Source organism: Diplodia seriata, assembly GCF_021436955.1.
Source record: "Diplodia seriata strain FDS-637 chromosome Unknown scaffold_2, whole genome shotgun sequence".
Lineage (NCBI taxonomy): Eukaryota > Fungi > Ascomycota > Dothideomycetes > Botryosphaeriales > Botryosphaeriaceae > Diplodia > Diplodia seriata.
The window spans coordinates 4,423,044-4,449,075 of NW_027117309.1; the positions used below are offsets into that span (position 1 = coordinate 4,423,044).

Here is a 26,032-nt window from a genome sequence, read left to right on the forward strand (position 1 = left end):
CGCGCCTCACTGCGCATGCGGTCCCATCACACCGCTCGCCGGCTGCGTGCTCGCTGTGGGGAAGGCAGCTCGTGGAGCACGCTCCGCGATACAACCGCGCGATAAATCAGGGTCTGAGGGTCTGAGGGGGTTCTCAACCCATTTACGTAAGATCTGTGCCTCTGCTCCGCCCCGTCACGGGCCCCTTGTCGCGCTCGGCGGCGGGAGATCACCAAAAGCACAGCGAGGACATGGTGTCCATCGCCATTTCAGAGTGGCGACGATGACGCGCACCGCCTCTCTCCGCATCTCCAGTTTCTCGAGCCAGCCTGCCCCGACTGCCTCGACCGCCGTCACGCGCGCCGCAGGCAATAGAACGGCCTCGGGGGCGCGCTGCGATCCGCTTCGACGCCCCGGTTCCGTCCCGTCCAGGCTCGCCGATTGCCGGCAGGGCTGAGACACATCTCCACCAATACAGCCACTCCTCAGCTTCGCATTGCGCAACCGTCGTGCTGCACCACGCGACATCAAACAGCTGTCTGACCACGTTGCTTGGGGCTAGCATCGTCGCCCGGTCCCCAGCCTGGCCCTGAGTGCTTCCGTCGACAATCCGCGAGCTTCTAGCGGGCAGCCACCGCCGAGATCGAACAACCTTTTCCATTCACTCGGGCCTGACCCGAATCCTTTGGACCGCCGCCGGTCTTTTCCAGAGAAACAAGCCTTGTCTAGCCCCCCTTAGCGGCCACCATGCTACCGCTATCCCTTTCTTTCCTGTCACCAGGCATGGAAAGGGGGCCGGGCGCGCATGTTGCCATGGCATTTGCCTTGCCTCGTCGGCATTCACCAAAATTGACATCGGACTTGGTCGAACCCCCAGGAACGGCCTCCAACGGCACAGCCACAACTGCCATGGAAATTGCCCTACCAGTTTCCAAATACCACGCCCATCTTTATCTGCACCCCACGGCAGGCTCGTATCACGCGCGTGTTTGACACCTTCACTTTCCTACACCCTGTTTTGATTTCGATTCTCTCTTTGCCGCCCTTTCATCTCCAGCAGATGAAAGTTGACATGGAGGGATCTTTTCTTGCTGAACTACCAACCTCCTTCAGACTCGGCACTATGGCTTGACGTCGTCCATTATCACCGCGTAATTGTCGGGATCTACCCATAATGCCGTCTTCCTTTTTCCGAACCGGTGGTCAGAGTGTCCCCGGCCCGCACTCTCTGTTTCACAATCTCACAGCACCCCACCTCTTCATCTTTCGTCGATGGGATCGAGCGCCTTTGCCATGTCCGTCATGCGCTCTTTCTTCACAGCCGTTCCAAAGAGGCGAATGCTCCGGATGCCAAGCCCTCACGGCTCGATATGCGAGTCGTAGGAGCGAGAGCGGTTGCGGCTTGCGCGTTGTGTACCCTCAGGCCTCCAATAGGGGACGCCTTTCGCGGCTCTGTCCGTTCTCGCTTGCGCCTGCTCCCGCTGCCTGAGGATGCGGTGTGCTGGCGCGGTCCCTTCGTGGGTGAACGGGTCCCATGACGCAACCCTTGGTCTCCGGATTTCCCGCGCAGTGGTCGCCCTGCTCTTTACAACAATATCCATCTCATCGTACTCGGCAAAGAAGATGGAGCATTCCCACCTCCTTATCTTCCCTTTCATCTACTTCCAACGTCGCTTGCGCCTTAGCTTGAGTTTCTTTCTACCCATATCTCCAGCAGATGCCTGATTCTACGTGCCCAATCTCGACGATATCCGGCCGGACCGGGGTGGAAGGCAGAAGGTGACGTTCTTAATATGCGTAAGGCTAACGTCTAATCAAAGTCGGCCAGGGCAAGGGCCCGGCTCCGGATCTTGGAGCCGACGCGACTGCCGATCCATGACGAAACACCCTCTACCCTGTCCCGAAACCCGTTTCACCCCCAAACCTGTCAACCACTAGCTATATTGTTTTTCCATGCTCCTTCTGTCCACCAAGACAAACCGCGCGGTTCAACGCGTCATATCGGTGCAGCCGTGGCTGCCTCTGTCCGCCGAGTCTGGGATTCCCACGACAAACGCCACGGTGATTCAGTTGAGACACATCACGCATACTGGCCCAATGTCATTGGAGCTCTCTCTCTCAGGGTCCAATTTCAATGTCGAAGCATCATGTGGACTTTTCGACTAATGGTAAAGGCGCAGCGCTCTGCTTTGACCAAATCGAACGAGTTGTCTGATTGGCCGGCCGATAAATTGCGAGGAATCTCTCACACCACCAACCACCCACCCACTCACGGAACTGAAAGGACTCGTGCCCTCGACCGTGGCCGCCTCGTGATGTTGTCTTTCTTCGGGCAATCGCCTCGAGACTCCTTTTGGCCAGCAAACGCTGCTGGCACTGCCACTGGCCGTCCGTTTCATCTGCCTCCTGTCCACTGTGATGTCGCGAGAGCAGAGCTGCCAACTACTATATCAGACGCAATGTGACCTCTCTTTTCCCAAAACTCCGCCGCACTCCACACCACTATATAATTCAGCCCGCCACACACACACAGACCGCGCTGAAGGAAGCCCCGGCTGCCAAGAAATAGATAGCTCCGCCGGACCTGCTAAAAAAGAAACGAACGCCACCCAAAAACTTTCCGGGAAGCACAGACCCGCCCCGGCCCAGCATCGCCAATCCAATCCATCGGGTAACCAGAAAACGCCATCTCGTATAAAGACAAATTTTTGCGCAATATGGGCTCTCTCCTGTGGATACCCATCATCCCATGCCATCTATCTTCACCCCACCCCTCCCAACCACCGATCTTGCTCCACATTGCACGTACCGATGCGCCGGCCACTCGGAGCGTCCGCGCTTATCTTGCTTGCCTTGCCTCAGAAGAAGAAAAGACGCAACGGAAATTGTTACTGGCGTGTGGGTTGCAGGCAGATACGATAGATAGATAGGCAGAATAGCAGATCCGGGGGTTTTACGTGCGTGCGTGCGTGCGTGCGTTGCGTGCGTGCTTGCCGCCATTTTCACTAGCTTCCCCGGTACGGTGCTTTCCGCACAGACGCTCACTCGCTCCTTCGACGGACGGCGGCGTGCCTCGGCCGATAAGGAGAGGAGAGGAGAAGGGGAGGGGAGGGGAAGGGAAGGGAAGGGAAGGGGGAGAGGGAAATAATAAAGGGACGGGGAAGACGCGTGACGCACTTGTTCTCGCCTTTCTTTCTTTCTTTCCCTTTCTCGCACCACCCGGGCCGAGCTGGTCATTGTCGCGAGATGTGGAGGGATGGTGGTGGTGGCGGCGACGGCGACAACGGTTCCCAGTTCGTTCGTCGGTGTGGGGCTGGGGAATGGTGTTTCTTGTGCGCCCCGAGGTGGATGGCCACGTCGGTCGGGCTCAGGTGTGACCAACGGGTCTGGAGGGGATGCTGGTGCTTGGGGTTGGGGAGGGACGGACGGTCTTATGACCGGTTGGCCCGGCGAATAAAGCATAGGTAAGGATCCTGTGGGCACACGTGGGAAGACTCAAGATCACTTCTACTGCATTGTTGAGACGGGGGAAATCCATGCGAGTGTAGTCGGATCAGTTCGTCGTCATTACGTTCGTTAAAGCTTCTACGAAGGAAATAGCGTTGACGAAGAGATGATGAAGAAAGTTGAACGAAGATACTGAAGACCAAAGCCCGACGACCAACGCCCAGAAGAGAAAAAAGTAGCCGCTGCAAACAAACCACCAGCCTGCGGGAAAAAATAAAGTTGCGCCAGCCTTTCACAATCTGAGAGGGAGCATATCGTCGTCGCCCTGTCCCGACCAATCCGGTCCGGTGGTCCAGTCAGGCATGCCCGTTACCGGCATATTGAACGAGTCGAGCAGCTGCTGAAATTCACGGTCAAAGCATGTTTCAGCCAGCCAGCAGTCACCGAGGCCAAAGGGATCCAGTTCCGCCGGAGCAATGCTCTGTTGGATCTCCGCTGATTGAGAGAGCCTAGGTTCTGGCGGAAGGGAGGTTGAGGTTGTATCACGAGAAATTGATGATAGCGGTGTGGTGAGGTTGACGTTCTCGTGGAGTTGCCGCCGTGGACGTTTGCGTGGTGGTAGGGTAGACGTAGAGGAGGTTGTTGAGTCTGTTTGTATGTCTTGTACATCGCCGCTGTTTGGGCTGCTCTGCGGCAACATCCGTTGCTGCTGCTGCTGCTGTTGAATGACGAATGCCGGTTCCTCAAGTGCACTTGCTCGGCCGCATCCTCCTCCAGCAGGAATTTGTTGCCGACGAGGATGTGCGGAAGCCAAGTATGCAGGAGCAACCGGGAGAGAGTGGACATGCGGAATGGCGACGTTCTCTGCTGCAGGAGTGGCATGTGCCGAGTCATCCTTTCTCGAATGCGCGAGGTGGCTCTCGTGGGGACTGAGCGCCTCGACTGATGTGTCCAAGGCACAAGTCAACGGTTCCAACTGCGCCAGACCAGTGTATATCTGCCGTAGCACTGGAACTATCTCCGCGGACGGCGGACGGCGGACCGCTGCGCTGGATGATGGCGGCTTGGATCTTGGAGAGGCGCGAGGCTGAACAGGCTTTTGTACATACATCCGATCGCCTTTCGCAGTTGCGCAGATGGGCAGCCACACGTACGTACTTACACGAAGGCCCCGTTTGGAAACTAGCCAGGGTAGCCCGAGCTGCCATTCGCGTACCCGCTCAACGCCAACACCCGAGCCGATTACGCGTAGGTCCGACAGCTGTCTCGCGCAAAAGCGCCATGGGCTGACACGACACGCCGTCTTACCCCACTCTAAACGTCAGCCGTCGTTCTCACCAAAGAGGACCGCTCTCTAAACACTTTAAGCGACGACCTCCCGTAAGCAAACACCACGATGCTCAACACCACAATGCTCGCCGTTACACAAGCCACAAGCGACAGTTTCTCCCTCAGAGCTCCAGGCAAGCTGAAGCGTCCAACGGAAAAAAAGAAGGTCCACGAGCGCAGATACTGAAACACCCAACGGGTCGTGGAAGCTAACCCCGCCAGGCCCAGTTGATTTCGAGGGTGGAGCCCCGGATTGTTTGTACGAGAGGTTTCTAGCTCGGCCCATGGAGTGTGCAAATGCAGATACTAAACAAATACGGTGACTGATGATGCCAAAACAGCCATGGACGAACTGCAGGCCAGCCTTTTTTAACGAGTACCGCGCCTCGAATCTTGCCCTCGTTGCCCACGTAATTTTTGTAATTTTCTCGAGAAGAGCGGGACGCTGGCAAGCCATTACCCCGGTTTTTTTGTCGGAGGTCTTCTCCCCCATTAGCCAAAACTGGCTGTGGTCTGGTCCGTTATAGTGCGTAAGGGCCATCTCATGCACTCCTCCTCTTTGAAGCCGCCCTTCCCCTCCACACTGCCCTCCCTGGTCCTCTGTGTCCATTCTTTCTGACCACTCCTTTCGAACCTCCTCTTTGAAGCCACCCTTCCCCTCCACACTGCCCTCCCTGGTCCTCTGTGTCCATTCTTTCTGACCACTCCTTTCGACCCTCCAAGCCAAGTCCTCCAAGCCCAAGTCCCTCCAAGCCCAAGTCCCTCCAAGCCCATGTCCCTCCTTCCAGTAACCAAGTTGTCGAAGTCCAAGTCAGGTGAGGCCAATTCAAGGTGAGGTCAAGTCAAGGTGAGGTCAAGTCAAGGTGAGGTCAAGTCAAGGTGAGGTCGAGGCAAGGTGAGGGTGAGGTGAGAAGCGAGCGACGTATGCGAGGATCGATGAGGGTGACGGCGGTGACGGGGTTGCGAACGGTTGGGATGGGTGACGGTCGGGATGGGTGACGGTCGGGGTGGGTAACGGCCGGGGTGGGTTGCGGGGTTGCGGTGGGTCGAGGTTGGGGTTGATGAAAAGAAGAGGAGGGAGGATGGCCTCGAGCAGAATTTATACACGGCGGCCAGGGTCTCGCTTATTCTTGATGCCCGGCCGGGCAGTTGATCTGGTGGCGGACATGTGATCGGTTGTCGGGGCAGTGACGGGCAAGGAAGCCGTGGTTGACGGGTTTCTGCGTGACAATTCACGTCCACAGCTGCCCGGCGCACCTACGTCACTTCCCAATTCACTACCCACCAAGCCCGCTGCCCTTCTGGCATTGCGACGTAGTTATGCCAATCTTGACGTACACGCAAGAAGCTGGAGCAATGGTCCAGTCGCAAATGCTAGCTCACTGTTCGACGAGAAGCGTCTCTACCGCAGATGCAGGTTTCCTAAAAGCTCAGGACGGCATTGACGAGCAACCTTCCCACCGTATGCATCGTGATAGACTTTGACATGAAGCTCATGCGAGCAAGAGAGCCGGCCAATGTCCTCGACAGCGGTGACGTCTTCGGATGTCGACCCCGAGCAGATCCAGGTCGAATATCTGAACCGGCTGTTGGCTTGACTCTCACAGAAGCAGGCTCCAGCCATGCGAGAGATGAAAATTCTGCACCTGTCTCTCCCATGGCGCGCCCCAAGAAATCTGCCACCGCAAAATGAAGCCATGGTCCGCGAAGACATAGCGCAGAGCACGAAGCAGCAAATCCGGGCAGCGGCAGCAGCAACACTAGCCGCCTTCGCCGCCGTCTCCCCATTGTGACCCGTGCCCGCCGTCACCAATTGGCGTCAGGCTACCGTCGCTAGGCTTGTCCGTCGCCCGCCGCGCCCCAAAACGCGGGCGGGCAAAACAGCCGTCGCAACGGCGTCGCCAATCACGTGACATGGGTAGCAACGTAGCAACCACCGCCGCGCGAAACGCGAAACGCGAAACGCGGTGCGGTCACTGCCCGTGCCAGATCACCGGGCAGGGAAACGAACGCCACTACGGTCGGCGGTCTCTTCCTTCGTGCAGAAATCAGAGTCCGCCTGAGAGGACAGCCGCTCTCTCGAAAGGCGCTTTGAGTGGAAAGCGGCGGCGGCGCTGTAGGTGACATTTGCCACAAGGCCGGTCATCGGCTTCGCTCCGCCGCTACGCTCGCCCCATTGGCGCGCATGCAAGTGCGGGATTGCATTGCGAACGGGCCGCATCTGCTGAAGTGAAGGTGTTGGCGGAGCGGAGCGGACCTGGTCCCACCTACTACGGATAACACCTGCGACGCCAAAGCTGTCCACCCTGCACCTTGCTACATGGATTCAGGCATCGCTCCAATATTCATGCCAGAAGAAGATTGCGGTTGTCCGCTGCGTTCTCCGTCCAGTGCAGGCCTAGTGCACCAGGCGCGGCCGACTGGCTTCACTTCACGAGTACCGGCAACCAAAGCCCATTCACTCATTCCGCGCGGCGGCCGGCCGTTTCTCGACGCCTCTAGGCTGCGACCGGGCGGCTACTGCCCACCTTCCTCTATTTCTTGCGCCTCCACCGCAGCTCCTCTCCCTCGGCAAGACGACCGCGGCGCGCGTCCCACCATTGCCGCTGCCGGCAGCCACCTGACCGACACCGCTCTCCGAAGCACCGTGCCGGCAACGGCGGCCTACGTCACGCAGACCCGTCCCGCCACCGTCCAGAACCCGCTAACAAGAGGCGACAGTCCAGGCGGACGCACTCCCACCCGGCGGCCTCCCAAAGACCAGGCCCAGGCGAGCGAGCGGAGGACGGCAGCAGCTCGAGCGAAAGCAGCCAAGCAGCAAACGGCAGCGAGCGAAACAACCGCAGCCCCGCTATAGCGGACGCCAACACCGCACCTACAAGGCGGGCCGCAACCGCAGCAGCTACAGCAGGCGACAGCGACAGCAACTACAGGCCGCAGCAACCGCAGCAACCGCTACAGTAAGCAACAGCAGGCTGCGACAGCCCGCGAGCCAGCGTCAGGGAGCAAGGGCAAATTCCTTTTTGCCAAACAGCGAGGCGCTGGTGAATGGCGACGGCAGTAGCTACGGAAAGGTGGTGGTGATCTGGAAATGCTTACGTTGATTCGTCGCAGGAATCTCGCCTGACACAGCCAGTCTCATTCTCCTATCAACCTGAGCTTAGCCTGATCGCCGAACCCTCCATTACAAAAGTAGCATGCTGGACCGTAATATACAGCCCTGGCATTCGCCTGGTCTGGTTTGTCAAGGAATATCGTGTCGATGAGTAGACTTGAGAGTGCATGAGTGGATACACAATCCCGTGGGGTTACCGCACAGAACTCGGTAATCGAAACTGGAACTGTGAAAACGTCACACGATCCATTCAGCCTTGTGATACCCTCTGCCGTTCACGTGCTCCACCAGCCTCGATACTGACGCCGGCCTTGTCGTCTTTCGGCACGGAAAGGACAACGGCCGAGTCCACCATGCAGCCGGCCTCTGTGATCGAGTTACATCTACGTCAGCTGCGGAAGTTACAGTCTATTGTTAAGACCCTACACCCCTTCGAGAGTAAATCAAAGGAGATACATGGCCGGATGCGGCTGACGACATCCCATATCCTGGCCAACCTCCCTGGCCCTAGTCAGTCCGCTGAGTTGAAAAGGGAACGGTCAGCCTGGCTGGGTCTGACATTTCAAAAATCACTGGACCTGCATCCAGCCATCCCCAACATCTCGAATTCTCAATACCGGACTGGCCGAGAGATGTTTTCCCCGCGCCGTCTCATCCATCACTTTACGCATGGAATATCACTATAGAAGCAGAAGTGTGAGCGTTCACGGCGAAAAACTTCCCAGGCTCGTCGAAGATTTCGGATTAGGACGCTAATTGGATCGGGCAGCCCTTGCCGGCCGCGGAGATCCATGTTCGGCAGGCGGCCTCTTCGGGCGCCTCCGAAGTAGGGTGGTGGAAGGATGCGTGGGAACGGCGGGCGACAAAAGAAATTACCCACCCGCATCTGCCTTATAAAAGTTTATAGTTGAAATAACATCCGGACGTAAAGAATGGTTTTAAATACGTATGTTCACGTCCGGATCTTATATTTAGTTGCCTATATTATTCTGATAATGCGGAATCTATGAAAGATAGACGCTGAGTGTGCATTTTCTTTTGTCACCCGCTGTGTGCATGTATCAATGATACTTTCTGCAAATGAGGATGTTGCGTTCATATATAGGGTTTTGCTTTTCGTTGAGAACGGCAAACATGGTCTCCAGAGGTGATCTCCACAAGGATCGGCGGCGACCTATTCCCGGAAAGCCACCATGTGAGGACATTTCTGCTTTCCTGCACGACTCTCAGTACTTGCTCTCTCTGTTCAAAGATGGGTGATAACCGATCCGTCAGACAGTGAAAGCCGATAGCAAGCACCGCCTTGCGACTTCGACGTGTCCTTCTCCCTCTTACGTACCTCAACAGGCTCTCCCCAGTCAACCAACCCCTCCAACCGCACCACAACACAACAAATCAAGTCCTCTTCTTCTTCTCCTCCGCACCCTTCCCCCTCAAATACGCATCCACCGGCCACGCGAACCGCGCCGCCTCCCGCCCCGCCCCATCCCCCTCCTCCTCCGTCGTCAAGACCTCGACCAGCGCCATGAAGACGTACGCGCCCACCGCCGTCAGAACGTGCCACCAGCCATGCAACTCCAGCAGCACGCCGGCAGGCAAGCCGACCGCGCGCCTCACGCCCCTCAGCGGATCGCAAAGATGCATGTCGACGTTCCACAGCGCGTATCCGACGGCCGAGCAGACTGCAATTCGTCAGCACACAACGCTACATCATCCCCGCCGCACCCCAGAGAAGAGAAAGGAGGGGGAGGGGAAACCACTCACCAAACCCCACCCACGCCAACCCCCTCAATCTCCTCGTCTCCTTACCCCCATTAAACGCCCTCTCCCGTTCGCCAATCAGCCCCCTCGTCCGCACGCCCACGGCGCCCGTCATGCCCGCGAACAGCAGGAAGTGCACGAGCAGCTCGTCCGTCCACGCGTGGTACGCGGCGAAGGCGACGAAGCCCGCGGCGAGCGCGACGCCGGCGGTGCGCGCCCACGCGGCGGACCGGCCGTGCGAGAAGGCGCGGTGCAGGACGAGGCCGGTTGCGAGGATCATGGATGTGTCGTCGGCTGTCGATCGTCGTTCCCGTCAGCGTTTGCGTTTTGTCGTTGGGGGCAGGGAGGAGGGATGGGGGGGACGTACCCATTTGCCCGGCGTATGTTAGTGTCGCGTGGAAGGTGGCGGACAGGATGCCGACGGCGGCGAGGCCGAGGTAGGGCAGGCTGAGCAGCGCGGCGTGCGGGTTGTTGCTGCGGAAGAGGCGGCGGACGCCGTGGTAGGCGTACAGCACTATAATGGGGAAAACTCCCGCGCCCGAATCAGGAAAATGAAGGTTCTGCAGTAGTAGAAGACGGGACGAAAAACACGACATGAAAAAGAAACGGGCATAATTCCTAACCATACGAGACGTTGGTGATGGTGTTGACGAATTCGGCAATGTACGGGGTCACGAGATAATCCTGAGGGGGGTGTTTTCGGTAAGCCGTTGGGGTTCCGGGGACTGCCGGCCGGCAAGCTGACGGTAAACAATGGAGAAGTGGTGTTTGTTTACCTCCTCGCAGAAGCTGTGGGGAGAGTGGGCTGTCAGTCGAGACGTGCACTGTACATACGCCGGCAGGGTGCACACGTACTTGACTCGCGCCGTTCGTGTGAACCACGCTGGCTCGTACGTTGCATCGGGGTATGGAATGCGGAGGAAGCTCATTGTTACACACGAGGCGTGGGCTGGATGATGATCTAAGAACGATACCGCTCGGGTGAAGACAGCAGGTGAGGGCTGCGCGGTACTATTGACAAGGCAACGACATGCACTGATTGGAAAGACAAGTAGAGAAACACGAGGGTGAGGATTGGATGCCAGAGATGCGGCATAATTATAGGATGGTCTGGGCGGCTGACAGCACGTGTAAGATGGCAGCAGCACCACGCGAAAGCTTCGCGGCGTCCTTACCCTTCGCGGACGGCGGGTAGCTGGCTAGCCGGCCCGGAGCCGAGCAGCCGCAGCTGACGTCACATTCAGATTGCTCGTTGAAGCGTAGATAGGCGAACCGGAGTCGAAGTCGAGGCCATCTTCGTTGTTTTCCGTTGCGTTATTAAGTATTGATCCGACCGTCCATTGCGCTCCCCACTATGATTTCCCCTTACCGCTTGGACTTGCCGAATGTCCTTTTCGATGTGGCGCCGCACCCGCTGGTTAATAGCATCGTCGACATAAAAGCAGTATCTGCAGCCTGCCCGAATCCACGGCAGGGAAATTTTGCATAAGCAAAAACAAGCACCCTCGCTAATGCAAATGCAACGTCGAGCTCCGCATAAACGAACGGGTGGCGATTGTCCCCGCCGCGAGTCATGCGCTGCAACCAACTCGGCATGTGAAAACCGAGCATAATATCGCCATCCATCTTATTCTTGTCAGCTCAGCCATATTCACGGGAACAATGGACATTGGCGAAAAGAAGCGGTCTTTTTTGTCATTCAGAAGTCGTTATTGCAATCTATATGCATTTACTCGTGACCCAGAGAATCCATCCGCACGCTGGTGGCGTGCGTCCGTTGCCTATGCGATTAACATGGCACCGGCTTTACCATTCTCCCACTCTAATACTCCTCAGTATCCTTCTCTCCATTTTTCTCATCTCTTTACACCGATGCGAACAGAGTCGTTTAGATGAGCTGAGTGAAAGCACGGTTGAGGGGCGAGCGGAGGGGCTTGACGTCCTTGTAGAAGTCAACCGTGGCGATGGCACGCTTGGAGATGCCGGCAGGCGTGAACTCGAACTTCTCGTACACCTCCTTGTACGGGCCCGAGGCACCGAACCGGTTGAGACCGAACTGCTCGTGAGAGTACTTCTCCCAGCCGAGAGTCGACATGACCTCAACCGAAAGCGCAGGGATGCCGTCGGGGATGACGCTGAGGCGGTACTCCTTGGACTGCGCGTCGAAGACCTCAACGCAAGGCATCGAGACGACACGAGCCTTGGTGTTGTGCTTCTCCGCGAGGTACTTGACAGCCTCCAAGCAGAGGGAGACCTCGGAACCCGTCGAGACGAGCGTGATGGCAGCATCCTTGTCCTCGTACGCGACGTAACCACCCTTGATGGCCTTCTCGATGGTCGAGCCCTCAAGCTGGGGAAGGTTCTGGCGGGTGAGGGCAAGGATCGAGGGGGTCTCGTGGCTGGTGAGGGCCATGTAGTAAGCGGCAGACGTCTCGTTGCCGTCAGCCGGACGCCAGACCATCATGTTGGGCAGCGCACGGAAGTGGGCAAGAGTCTCGATAGGCTGGTGGGTCGGGCCGTCCTCACCAAGACCGATCGAGTCGTGGGTAGCGACGTAGATGACGCGCTGGTGGGACAGGGAAGAGAGACGGACGGCACCGGCGGCGTACGAGACGAAGTTGAGGAAAGTACCACCGGCGGGGATGAGGGTACCGTAGGCAGCGATACCGTTCATGAGCGCAGCCATGGCGTGCTCGCGCACACCGTAGCGCATGTAGCGGCCAGACCACTCACCAATGCCAAGCTCCGGGGGCTGGAAGTCGACGGCGGCCTTCCAGCGGGTGTTGTTGGAGCCAGTCAGGTCAGCAGAACCCGACACAAGCTCGGGGACGGCCTCGTAGATGGCCTCCAGCACCGACTCGGACAGCTTGCGGGAAGCAATGGCCGCGTCGGTGGGCTTGTAGGTGGGCAGCTTCTTCTCCCAGCCCTCGGGCAGCTTGCCGGTCAGACGGCGGGCAAGGTCGGCGTGCGCCTCCTTGTGCTCAGAGCCGTACTTCTCGAAGAGCTTGTTCCACTCGGCCTCGAGAGCGGCGCCCTCGGAAGCCTTCTTGCCGTACAGGTCGTAGACCTCCTGAGGGACGACGAAGGTCTTCTCAGGGTCGAAGCCGAAGAGCTGCTTGACGTGCTTGATGTCGTCGGCCTTGAGGGGGTTGCCGTGGACACCACCAGTGCCCTGGAGCTTGGAGCCGAAACCGATGGTGGTGGTGAGCCTGATCATGGTGGGCTTGTCCTTGACGGACTGGGCCTCTTTGATGGCAGCCTCAATGCCCTCGAGGTCGTGGTCACCGTCCTTGACCCAGACGGTGTGCCAGCCGTAGGCCTCGAACCTCTTGGTAACGTCCTCGGTGAAGGCGCACGCGGTGTCACCGTCTGTCGGGTTTGGTCAGAAGTGCTAGAGCAGCGCGTGGAGAATCATTTACTCACCAATGGAGATGTGATTGTCGTCGTAGATGGCAATCAGGTTGCCGAGCCTAAGGTGACCGGCGGTGGAGGCAGCCTCGCTGGCAACACCCTCCATGGCGCAGCCATCACCGAAGAAGGTGTAGGTGTAGTTGTCGACCAGGTTGTAGCCGGGCTTGTTGAAAACAGCCGCGGTGTGAGCCTGGGCAATGGCGAGACCAACAGCGTTGGAGAAACCCTGGCCAAGAGGACCAGTGGTAACCTCAATGCCGGGGGTGTCGTGAGACTCGGGGTGACCCGGAGTAATGCTGTCAATCGACTGGACGGCGAATTAGTACATTGCACTGACTCGAGCACGTGCAGAGTACGTACACGGAAGGCCTTGATGTCGTCGATGCTGAGGGCATAGCCGAACAGGTGGAGCAGAGCATACTGGAGCATGCAGCCGTGGCCGTTGCTATTGGCGTTGTCAGCATTCAAGCGAGAGAAAATGCCAAAGCGGGCCGCAAGAGGATAGCTCGAGGCCATTGCGTCAGAGGCCCCGGAGCAAGCCCGCGAAGATGGGGCGCGCAATCTAAGCTCTCGACGGGCCCACACAGTGCAGCCCACTGTATGACGGCGGAGGCATTGGGAGACAGGAGCGTGGGGAGAACGTACGAGAGCACGAATCTGTCGCGGTTCAACCACTTGGGGTTCTTGGGGTTGAACTTCATGAACTTGTTGAACAGGACGTGCGAGACCGGAGCCATGCCCATGGGCGCACCCGGGTGGCCGGAGTTGGCCTTCGCGGTGGCATCGACCTGGAGAGAGGCGCCGAGTCAGCATTGGAGGTGCACAGCGGGCGCAGGCGGGCTGGGACGGGCGGCGGGCGCGGGCGGGAGAGTGTTGAGGAGCTATGGCGGGGTAGCGATAAGAGGGCACTTACGGCCAGCGTCCGGATGGTGTTGATGGCGAGCTGATCAATCTCTCCGTAAGGCATGATGGGCAGATTGATGGAGAGGTGGTGAGGGAGGAGAAAGTTGTCGGGGAGAGGGAGAGTTTGAGGGAGTGACGGAAGAAAAACAGTCGAGGAGCGGCGGGCTTGGGTGATGCAACCTGGTGGGGCCTGCGGCCACTGGCGGCGACGGAGGGGCGACGAGCTGGCTGCAACACGCACCGCTGCGCGACCGTGACAAAGCGCGCCCGCTCGCTGACAACCCCGTCGCCCTCACGAATCAGTCGATTTATCCGGCGCTTCCTTTTCCGCCCGCTGCGCAGTCCGCCGCCCTGGCGACGCATGCAAGCCGTGCCGTCGCGTTCCACCGCTCTCGTAGCTCCCAGCCAGTCGCCACACCAACCTAGCGAGTTCCGCTCAAAGCGCAAACCAGGCATCCATCCGTCATTTGCTGTTCACTCATCGGTGGCCTCTGCTCGTGCTCCGTCATCGGGTACCCGGGCGGTGATGGGCGATCCGAACGGCGCCCGAACTTGACGGCTGTTTGAGCGCACGCCGTGACGCCCGCCCAGCAAGCGACCAGTGAGCTGCCCACCGGAGCACTCGTGCTGGCCCAGCCCTGCTCAGGCCGCCCTCTTGCGCAAAACCGCCCTCGGTCGCGGCCGTCTTCATTTGTAAGGCTGAACCAACCTCCCCCCAACTATCGTGACCTCGACCGCCGGCTGTCCTGCCATCTGGAAATACAATTCCATAACCCCGCTATCACCGCCCGACACTCAAACGCCGATAGCGCAGCCTGAGCGATTTGTATGGGGAAGGTTTCCTAATTTTGAAGCCCTCGGAATTTGGCATCTGGCTTGCCGGCACGTTCTCTGAACCGCTTGTCTGGGCATCTTGACCCACGCCCATACTGCCTGCTCCGCCACCTTCCATTCCGTTGTCTAGCTGTGTTTCGTTGCTCAGAATGCTCCATTTGAAGAGTTTTTCCGTCTTTTGCCTGCATGTGTCGGCGTGATAATAATGCGGCTCTTCACGAAAACGAGAAGAATAAAAATAAAAGGCCTCTAATGCGGGTAGGACCCTGAGGGCTTGTCGGCAAGAAATAGGCTAAACACCGCAACCGGGTCTTGCGAAGGAGTTCAATAATTTTTGCATCCGCGGTGCAGCTTGCTCGGTGATGTGACCATTCCAACCATAGCTTTTGATATCACGGTACTGCGCACTCCCGGCCGAATGCTTGGGCTCCATACCTCGAAGGTTTGTCCCAAGGGTGGAAGCCGCCATCAATGCCGCTAGCCATTTTCAGCCCTCCGATTCACCATGGTAACGATATCAGTTGAGTGCAACCATTCCCTTTGCCCCGTCGGATCCTCGGCAACTTCTGCAACTGTAGCTTCAACGGTCCCTGCAACCTCCCACACGCCTTCTGACATAATGCCAGTAAACAAAGGTCGCCGCTACTAGCACAGAGATGTCCATGTTGAGTGCTAGAGCCGCACCAACGTCCGCCGTCATCAGTATCCCTGCGCTGATCTGGAGGCCGCCGAACTTTGCCGTGTCCCGAGCCGGGTGTACAGAAAATGCCTTTAATTCGCTCTAACCCGACAATACTGTACAGCTCTTCACTTGCTTTCAAAAACCGTAGAACCGATTATACCCCTCCGCCGTGAAAAGAATCCTCCAAGTGCAAGCCCGTGTCTTCGCGGTAGTGACAGCGCTTATTGCCTGTAGACGCGCAGGCCGTCTCTCGAGGGAGCAGCGGCGTTCTTGAAAGACTGCACACGTAGTTTGTCAGCATCAGCCCCATGGTCCGCCAACACAGCAAGGTCAGGACGGTTGATGGCTTACGTTGTCGCACTCCTCCCAGGCACGGCCGGCACCGAAACCCAGACCGACGAAAGCGGGCCACGCGCGGCGCTTGAAGAGCAGGACGGAGAAGACGATGCCGAAGGAGAGACCGAGGCCGGAGCGGATGAGCATGGAGGAGAGGCAGCGGTCCCACTGCATGTCGCAGACGGTTAGCTAGGAGCTTCAAGGAGTGGTAGATAGCGCGCCGGAGCGGCTGCCAGCCCGCATGCGCAGGCAGCCCGCAGCTTGGCCGCCGCCAGCTCACGCGCGCGCCCGGGGATGCAAACGGGATGGATGGGCGGGCTCGGGATGCTCAGCGGGATCGAACGCACCTTGTCGTTGAGCAGGGCCTCGCTCATGGGGCGGCTGGGGCGCGCGACCGGGGCCTGCGGCGCGGGGGAGATGTTTTCTTCAGCCATTGCGGAGTCTTCGCGGGTCGAAAGCCAATTGGCGCGCCTGGCTGGTCTGGATGAAGGCTGCTGTGACGTGTTGGTCGGGGTGGTGGTGGTGGTTGTCTCGCCAGCACGTCGTGGGTCTGTTTCGTCAGTCTTGGCGTGGGCGCGGCCCGCGCACGGTCTTTTGATCTGTTCGAAACGGCGTGCACCACCATCGCACCGCAACTCTCCTGCCCCAGGGCGCTGTAGGACATGGCTCCCATCGCCCAGGTACGCTGAACGACCGCACAAGCCCCCAGCCCGAGCCCTAGCCGCTGATGCCGCCGCCGCAGCCCATGGAACTCCCGTCCCTGCGCCGCCTGCTTGCTCTGGACAAAGACTTCTCCACCTTCGACGAAAAACTCGACCACGCCACCGCCATAATCGGCCAGCCTGACGGCGCGAGACATCGGGACGATGCCGAGGACCCGCTGCTGTTCTACAAGGGCAGCCCGCGCACCGAATGGGTGCTGCGCTGGCTGCTGGGCAAGCTCAAGGCGGATGATCCGGAGGGCCTCAGCGCGCGCAGCAGCTGGTTCGCCTGGCAGCTGCTGCGCCAGGTGCTCCTCGGCCTGCCGCCCGCCATCTCCGCCAAGCTGCTCAACTCGCACGGCTTCCTGTCCATCCTGGAGAAGACGCTGCAGGAGAACTTCGTCGCCCCGCATCGCGACCATAGGCTACAAGAGGAGGCGGCTGTGAAGAGGCGGAAGGATGGCAAGGCCACGCGCAAGCGGAAGCGTGACGGCACTCCCGTGGAAGAGCCGGACGGGTCCGATCACGAAGATCAGGAGCGCCTCGTTTTGTTCGAGGCCGTCGCCGGGGCCACCATTGAAATTGCGGCCGCGTGTTTTGACGAGGCGGCCTCCTACGAGAAATCCGTGGCCGAGCTGCTGAAGTCGGTCCTGCGCACGACCACCGCGCAAGCTGCCCACCTGCTCCGGCTCTGGCTCGAATCCGTGCATTACCTTGTATTGAAGGCTGCCTTTGACGGCCGGGTTTCTGTCGATTCGCTGTTGCCCCACGTCCTGCAGATCTGGAACGCGTGCGTCGCGGACCTGGGCAGTGACGCCAGCGGCGCCACCGAGCGCTTCTCGCACGAGTGTCTGGTCCCCGCCATCGTGCTGCTGTCGGATATCGCGCTTGAGGTTGATACTTCGGTGGACCCGAACGCTGTCGAGACCGGGCGCGACATCGAGAGTCGGATTAGCCGATCTCTGGAGACTCTGCTAGCAAGACACGTCTTCATTCCCGCCAGAGCATCCTTCTTCGCCGAAGCCGAGGGTCGGCAAGTGAGTAAGCCGGGGCAAGCGCGGCCGGAATCGCTTGATATTTCCCGCCTCCTCCAGCCGTTACGAGCGGCTCTGGCCGGATCCGCCGAGGGGATAAGCCTGGCCCCCTTGGACTCGGATAGGCATAAGCTGTTTGAGACAGTCGGTTCCCTGCTGGATATCGCGATCCGCTGTTCCCAGCGCTCCACGCCCAAGAAAAGACTCGACGAGGCTCCTTGGCTGCAGTACGTTTTCGTGGCGCTGTGCGAGTGCATCGGAGCTCCTGTCGACAGCAGGCCCCCGGCCGAGGTTGACGACGGTCGAAGAGCAATCCTCGATCAGATGCTCGAGATTCTCTCCCGGAGGAAAGTGGCGCTGGAAACCGAGGTCCTCGAGAGCCTCGTCCGATCTTATTCAGGCATCCTTGCTCCAGGTGGGGCCGCCAAAGATTTCGACCAACAGCTTGTTTCGCGCGTAATTGCTTATGACGGGACGATCTTCCTGGATACACCGCAGACGGCTGTGGCTGATGACGCGCCTCTGTCAGACGCCATCTTCCGCGCCATCACCGCCGCATCCACAGGTGGCGTCGTTTCATCGCTCAGCTATGTTCCGGACGCGCAAAACGACAAATCCGGCATCGCTCCAGGTTTGAAAACTTCGGATTTTCTCAAAACCTCTATCGTGGTTCCTCTCCTGAAGACCTACGCACAAGCAAGAGGCCTCTTAGGATTTGTTTCAAAATGGGTCTCTCAGCTCGACCAACTGAGCCGATCGGGTACCCTCATGGAAAGGACCGTTTGGGTGGAGAAGGAGATCGTTGCAGCGGTCAGAGAAGTCCTGGAGTCAAGTCTCACCGCAAAGCAAATTTTCGATTTGCTCAACGAACACTGGCGCCGCATCTCGACCTGCGAAAGATCTTCCGAAAACGATGACTTTTCCGAGGCTTCCGCAAGCCTCGTCATTGTCGATGCTCTCGTTGGCGGCTTGCAATCGGACGACACCATCGCATCGGTCGTCACCGTGTTGCAGTCGCTGCAAAAGACTCTCCTCGTATTGACTGGTGTTTCAAAAGAACCAGTCACCGTTGCCAGAGCACTGAGAGCCATTTCCCGTATTCACATCCTTCTCAGACCCCATCAGAAACCGCAAGAAGCGAGGGAGTTCACTGTAACAATCCTTTCGCAAGCGAAGGAGCATAATGTGATAGACGCCATTCGAGCGTCGGAGAAGACGGAGGCAATGGGAGTCGGTGCACGAGGTGAGGAGGCTTTCAACTTGGTCGCTACACTTTGCAGCGATTTCATGGGTGCCCTCGACCTCAAGGAGCCGGCAAAGGACTTGTTTAACCAATCCGCAGTCGCCCTGTTTCGCTCGAACGAAGAGATCAAGGACCGGATTGCGGACGGAGCCAAGCGCCGCCGTACAGCTGACCCCCTGAACGTCGCTACTGCCCGTCTGGAGGTGTTCACGCTGAACGCTGCAGCTGTGCTTACCCAATTTCCAAGTCTCTTGACTCTCCCTCCCCTCGAGTCCCTCAAAAGCCTCCTTCGCCTCCTTTTCTGGCATGCGTTTGGCGAATTTTCCGGTCAATACGAAGCGCCTCGTGGGTTATCGTACACGCTCGTCTTCGAGGCAATGTCAGATCTCGTCTTGACCATGCAGTCAAGCGAGCTTAGGGATCTTCTCTTTTCAGTCCTTTATGAGGCTCTAGACTCGGAGGCCAAACTAGGAAAGTCGAGGGAGCTGGGCGAACAGTTGCGCGCATTTGCGGAAATCCAATACCTCCGCGTGCCTGTTGCGGCAATTGGCCGGAAACATCGCGAGCAGGTCCTTGATCGGGTTACTGAAATGTGCACTGTCACCGGCAAGAGGCGAGCGAACGCCGAAGCCTTCTTCCGGCACTTGAGCCTCGCGACGAAACTCATGGAGGTGCCCAACTCCAAGTCAGAACTGGCCACCGAATCTGACCTCCTATGGACAATTGCTCGCTCCATGCAAGACAACCACCTCACCGACCTGGACACGCTGAAAGTACTAGACGAACTCGTCCGTCTAACTCTGCAGGACGCCATCAGCGTGAAAGACCAACCGAGAGGCCAACAGTATCTCGAAGGCTACAGGAAGATGATGAGGCGTTTTGCAAGGGAGGCCAGTGCGTCGTTCAAGGAACACATTGCAGAGTTGAACTGCTTCAAGTCTGGTCTTGTGACCCTCAAGGCGTCGGATCTTCTATGGGACGATGAAGAAACGTACAAGACCATGAAGAGATACCTCAGGACCCTCGATGGGGACTTGGAGACGCTACTGCCCGGAGCAATGAGCAGCATATCAGAGGAGGAGACTGCTTTCCTCCGGGCTGTCCTGGCTGCAACTTCCGACCTCCCTATCCGGGGAATGACGCGTGATGGTAAGCATAATCCGCCCAGCCCGAGCAGGCCATCAGTGCTGACCGTTCTTAGGCTACATCTGCAGTATCGAAGCGAAGCTGCTCAAGTGTGTCCGCAAGCGTCTTGGCGCGGCTGAAACAAACACGTTTGAACAACCAGAGGCTTCGATGTGGGTGTCATTGACATCCGCTGTCTCAAACGTGGCAAGCCCAGACGAGGGCGAGTGCGTTAGTGCTATGATTTATGATCTTTGGCGCTGCGGTCAGTAATGCAACGATTGCCATCTATTGACGCATCGCTGATGTTTCATTCAGATCTCTCCGTCAGCGACCGTCACAGCCTGCTCGAAGCAACACGGAAGGCCTTGGGCTCTCTTGGCCTTGACAAACGGACGTCACTCCTTTCGCAATTGAAGTTTAACCCGGACGATGAGCAGAACTGGCAGCCTGCATTAGTCCTCATGAACGTCTTGATATCTTCCTTGCCAGGTAAGACACCTTGCCGTTATGCCTAGGATGTCTAGCTTACATTTGCAGACATTCCAACCAAGGACGAGAGCGCCACGCAAGGGCTCAACGGGTTTTTGGGACAGCTAAGTAGCTACCTCGACAATGTCGAGGCCATTCGCGATTTCCACGCCGCTCTCAACTGCGTAGACACCATTTTGCGGGAAAAGGTAGGCAGTAGCGCCCATGTCGAACCAACCGCCCTACTCACGCGATTCATAGCACTGGCTCGTCTCGCAATGGGCCATCGAAAGGATTATTGACTCGCTCGCGCGTCTCGCCTCTTCGTCTAGCCCTGAACTTCCCTGCGAGCAAGCCGACGCCATCTACACGCGACTCTGCGGCACGACACACCTCATCCTGTCTCTCCACCGCACCCGCCTCGGCGGCCGCTTCCACGTCCTCATGCCGCTCCTCCAAAACCTGCTCCGCTGCCTCTTCACGCCCGACCACCAGACGCGCCGCGGCAACAACGACGTGGCCACCTTCTCGTCGTTCCCGCAACACCAGCAACCGCCGCCGCCCTGGCTCGACGCCGCGACGGCGCCGCTCACCCCCGACCACGCCGCCTCCTTCGCCCGCCTCGTCACCACGCTCTGCAACCCCACCGTCTCGGCCGTCAAAGGGTTCCACAACCGCAAGCGCCCCGCCTCGTCCTCGATGACGACGCCGTCGTCGTCGTCGACGGCCGACCTTGTCGATGAGACTAAGAAGGCTCGCGAGTACGCCGGCCAGTACGTCCCAGCGCTCATCGCGTCGTTTTGCACGTGCACCCTGCACGGCGGCCGCATCGCGCCAGAGACGCGCGCGGCGCTCATGCCGGGGTTGTACGCGTGCGCGGATGTGGTCGGGATCGAGGCGTTGAGGGCGATGAATGCGGGGTTGGGCGCGGGCGAGAGGGCGATTTGGAGGGGCGTTTATGGCGATTGGAAGAAGTTTGGGAGGTGGGAGGGGAGGTGATGATGGGATGTGGATGTGATTTGATGCGATTCGATGCATGATGGGTACAGGGGGGATCGTTACGAGTGAACGTCAATGGGATGAGTGAGAGGGGAGGGGAGGGGTTCTTCGACGCAGCCAGCATTTTTTTTTCCCTTTTCTGCAATTTGTGTCTTCTTTTCTTTCCTCCTTTTTTCTTTTTACTTCTGCACAAGTGCAAGAGGGTCATCATTCGCTTCTGTCGATTTTGCTTCTATTGACCATTTACCCGGGGATTTTTTTTGGGCAACCCAAACGACCACCCCTCCCTCTTCACTCTGTATTTCCCTTTTTTTTTTTTTTCTCCCTTCTTCTTGTTGTTCTTTTTTCTTCTTATCCCTGCCTCCCGCTTTCCGCCCGAGGTCGTTTGCATATACACACCGTTTCTGCATAGCGTTGGGAGCGAGCGAGCAAAGCGCGAGAGAGAGAGGAGTCATTTATCATCGTCGTTATAGAGAAAGAGAGAGGGAGAGAGCTGGGCTGGGTTGATGCTGTTACGTATTTACATGCGTTGTCGTGGGCATGACAAAATGGCAATTGGTATCGGGGCCAAACAACAACAACAACAACAAACTTTGTATAGCGTGTGTATACGTCGTCCGTCGTGTATGTGTGTGTGTGTGTGTGCGTGGTGTGCGCTATACCCCTTACAAACCTTTCGTTTTTTTGTCTTTTTTTTGGGGGTCCGGGTTGGTGGCATCTGTGTGTGTCTTGCGACTGCGCTTTTGCATTGCATTGCATTGCATTGCATTGCATTTCTTTGGGGCTGGGGTTGGGGTTGGGGAAAGGGGGAGACATTGAGATAAGGGGAGGGAGGGGAGGAGATGAGAGGCGCCGGCATATCACACTTCGTTTGCGAAAATCGATCTTTCCTTCCGTTTTTTTCCCTTGCTCCTAGTGCCTTTTTTGTATATCTGTGATGTCTTGGCTACCTCCTACCTTTGACGGGGCGCGTTCCCCCATCGACTGTTGATTAGTTGCCTTTCTGTGCGACGAAAGTGATAACAAAGATGTCTACTCGCGCGCGACCCTTCCTTGGTAGAACGCACGCATGCTATCTCGTATATACATTGGGATCTGTGCTCTCATCCGTCCTTTTGTTTTCCTTCCCCTCCCCCGTGCTGCGTCTCAGCGTGAGTGAGTTATCTCGGCCACCCCGAGAGCGGGAGGGATCATGACATTTGTACGCGGAGATCCATCCCATGTCTTTTTTTTTTTTACCCTCATCTCAGCCTTGCCGGGTACATGGCAGGCTGTATATACATACTTTCGCGCCTGTGACGTTAGCGCGAACCATGAATCCCCATGCGGGTTCGTCGGCTCTATCCTTCCGACAGAAGAGAGTACGTAGGGGTGTTCCCGAACAGGCGAGACTCGCCATTACATATGGCGGGAGAAAGGAAAGAATTAGGGTCAAACGTGGCACAGTCAGGATGATGGAGTGGGTTTCTCCATGTCTCGTTTCGAGAACGCGTGGGGAGGGGTGGGGTGCTGGTTGTGTGGAGCTTTTTCGGCAGTTGGTGGTTGGTATGTATGGGGAGGGATGCGGCAGCAGTGCACCGGCGAGGGTGTGCACAGTGCGTGTGATGGCTGAAATGAATAGGGTTGAGGAACGTTGCAAGACAATGCTTTCAGCGGGCGGCGGCGTGGCTGCTGGGGGGTCTGTGCTGAGGTGTGCTGAGGTGCTGCATGCAGAGCATGTTGCGTTAGGGGGGATGGGATCTGGTGGCGCGCAATGGAATGGAACGGCAAGGCAGGTATGTAGGTGTAGGGAAGTGGCCTGAATCCAAGGCCGCAGGTGTGTATGCAGGTACCCGGTAAACACCATGGACAAGTGAGAGCAGGATGACTATCAGACTTGGTTAAAGACTCGAGCCCGCATTGTCTTCGGCTTTTTCCTACACTGCACAGTGAAGAACCTGGTGGCCATCACACACAGAAGAGCGGGTCTACAGAATCAGATGTCACGCAAAGATGGAGAAAAGTCGCAAAAATCCATGTCACACCGTTACGGAAATACGGTAGCTGCTTTTGATTTATCTTTCGCATGCCAGGAAGTGCTCTCTCCCTCTCCTTCATCTCGTAGATCCGCATGATCGACCGCAGATCCTGTCTACAAAGCTAGAGCAGCTCGGTTTCACATATATTAAGGTTTGAGGGCCGTGATGTTCACGGCTAACCACAATAATGATCTGGGCTCTCTCTCTTTTTCTCTCTCTCTGCACCCAAAGCACGGACGTCTCCGCCAACGACCCCAGTGCTACCTAGCGGGTGGCCCCTCGCCGAACGCTCGGTGGCTACCAGGGAGCTACCATTACCGGGATGGCCCGACCTCGTCGACCACGGAGAACGACCTCGCTGCGGTATAGCGGCCAGTGCTTGGCTTTTCCTTCGCCGATGACACCCTTGCAAGCGGGAAGGCACGTACGAGTCATCGTGCATGTATGTGTGCGTGGCGGAAGGTAGGAGCCGCCGCCGCCGCCGCCGCCATCATCATCATCGCCAGTCACCGGCGTCAGGCTGCAATGGCACCAAGCTACCCATGGCGATGGACATCCTTGTATCGAACTTCGACCATGGTGGAGGGCAAGAGAGAGAGGGTCAGGGTCCATGTCGTTTTTCCCTGCCTGAAAGCGATCCAACGCAGTGGATCTACAAGCTTCTTGACCAACGATGGTTGCTCCGAAAAAGAAGGTTGCAGATGTCATCATATCCCCAAGAAGTATCAGTAATCATTTCATTTCCCCAGAGTTGGTGGGGAGGGGGAGGGGGAGGGGTCCTTGCGCCTTCTTTTAATCTTCTCATCTATCTATTCTTTTCTTTGCATTTCCCGTTCCGTCCGAGCAACGCAACGGGGAAGAGAATTCACCCAGACAGCGTCGTCCTGCTTCCGCTTGGCTGTACGTATGTACATACTGCTCGAGACAAACCACCACCGCTCTCTCCCTACCTACCTACCTGACCGCCCCGCCGCGAAAACACCGCAACCGTCCGCCGTCGCAGATGGCCCGGCCGGCACTTGCCATCATCTCACTGAAGCCCTTGCCTCCCCAAACGTCCGGCACTGTCCTAGCTGCAGTGCACCCCTGTACGGCCCCGAGTTCTACCGACAGCGACCGGGGGGAAGGGAGGTTGGGTGATCCGCGGCGGGGGTGGGGCTAGCCGACAAAAGCGATACGCTACCGGGGAAGTGGGAGAGTAAGTAGCTCGGGGGTGGGTGAACGGGGATGCGGGTTTCGGGAGAAGGTTTGCCGCGACGCTTCGCTTTCTTCCGCCCGCAAAAGGCCCGTCATGCAGTAGTCAGTTAGTTTAGGCTGAGTGGTGCAAAGGAACAAGAAACGCTGCTCTGGAGATCGGTAATCGAGAAGCATGGACCGAGTAAAGAAGTGTGAGACGCTATGCGCACAGCGGTTTCCGATGGTCGGGCTGATCGACGGGAGTGGCTGCTGCTGGTTTGTTGGGGGCACTCCGGGGCAGGCAGTCTGGATTCGCGCTCGGCGGCGATGATGGCAGCTTCTTTTGCGCATATGTCGATGTGGTATTATGTGGCGGAGCTGCGTCGGTGCAGCGGTTGTCTTGAAGCGTTGTGGGTTTCTCTTTTCTCAACTCAGCAAAGGGCGTGAGAGCATTTCGGCTTCTCGTCACGGAGGGCGACAGAGCCACAGGTGTAGATAGAGGCAAAGTGATAACGCAATCGTGACGTACCGTCCTCAAAACCAGTAGGAACGATTCCACCAAAAGGGAAGAAGCATGACAGAAAACGCTGATCACAAGCAGGCATTGTTCAACTGTCAGGCACAGGGAGTTTCCGCGTTGCCACACCACGAAGAGCAACAGTAACTGATCGTCGACTAGGGCTCTAGATGGTGTTTCCCTGACCCTCCTGCGGATTGGGGTTGGGTTGGGATCCCACATGGCACGCCTTGGAGACGCGGCCACGTGTGACGGAGGTTTTAAACTTTCCAACGGCAATTCAGCTCGGCACTCGGCGCGCCGGGGAGGAGCGCCAGTGTGTCGGGGGCCCGGTGGGCGGTCGTCTGAGCGTTGTTGCGATGCCAGGAGGATTTCGGCGACGAAAACTTGTCCGTATGCAGTTTGTGAGCATCAAGGCAGAGGTGGCGGAGTGGTCATGTGGGTTGACGGTAGATAGAATGGCGTAGAAGGGCCGTAGTAGTAGGTATGTAGTAGTTCTCTCGTAGGAGGAGCAGAATCCCGGTGTCTATACATAGTGGCCTTTGGAAACGGCGGGCTCCTTGCTAGAGGGAACTAGCGCCACGAAGATATATTGCAATGAGAACGTGGCGGGCCGGAGCAGCTGTCTCTTCCGGTGATATAGGGCCATGGAAAAGTGGCGAAGGAGCGAGCCCTTCTGCCCCCACTCGCCGCACGCTTCCTTCGCGTGTGGCTGCGGCCGGCGGGCGGCACGCATGCCGACGCCGTCGCTATTTCCCTGCATCACCGGCTTTAGAGCGAGGCACGCCTGGCTAGCTGGATGCGGAAAACGCTACTCGCCACAGTTCCCTCGCTTCAACCTTTTGCGTGCTTGGGGGCGACATGATCGGCAGCGCCTTGCTGTCAGAAGTTACTACTCTTTCGCAACCACCGCTGTACCCGTTCTTTTCCTTCGCTCTTGCGGGGCACCTT

At 57.9% G+C, this 26,032-nt stretch overlaps 3 protein-coding genes across 3 annotated transcripts; 1 reads left to right on the forward strand and 2 right to left on the reverse strand.

The window, feature by feature from the left end:
• Positions 1-11,519: 11,519 nt before the first annotated feature.
• On the reverse strand, positions 11,520-14,009 carry TKL1 (Transketolase; the record flags this gene model as incomplete). Its single annotated transcript, XM_066774184.1, has 5 exons — positions 11,520-13,000; positions 13,055-13,349; positions 13,403-13,487; positions 13,688-13,830; positions 13,956-14,009. The coding sequence occupies 5 exons, from the start codon at positions 14,007-14,009 to the stop codon at positions 11,520-11,522; spliced, it is 2,058 nt and encodes a 685-aa protein (XP_066636751.1).
• Positions 14,010-15,682: 1,673 nt separating this feature from the next.
• MIC10 (Mitochondrial inner membrane organizing system component) lies at positions 15,683-16,231 on the reverse strand (the record flags this gene model as incomplete). Its single annotated transcript, XM_066774185.1, has 3 exons — positions 15,683-15,739; positions 15,813-15,965; positions 16,100-16,231. The coding sequence occupies 3 exons, from the start codon at positions 16,229-16,231 to the stop codon at positions 15,683-15,685; spliced, it is 342 nt and encodes a 113-aa protein (XP_066636752.1).
• Positions 16,232-16,542: 311 nt separating this feature from the next.
• SLS55_002705 (uncharacterized protein) lies at positions 16,543-21,370 on the forward strand (the record flags this gene model as incomplete). The annotated part of the gene is made up of 5 exons (XM_066774186.1): positions 16,543-19,924; positions 19,977-20,165; positions 20,219-20,392; positions 20,441-20,580; positions 20,633-21,370. The coding sequence occupies 5 exons, from the start codon at positions 16,543-16,545 to the stop codon at positions 21,368-21,370; spliced, it is 4,623 nt and encodes a 1,540-aa protein (XP_066636753.1).
• Positions 21,371-26,032: the final 4,662 nt, after the last annotated feature.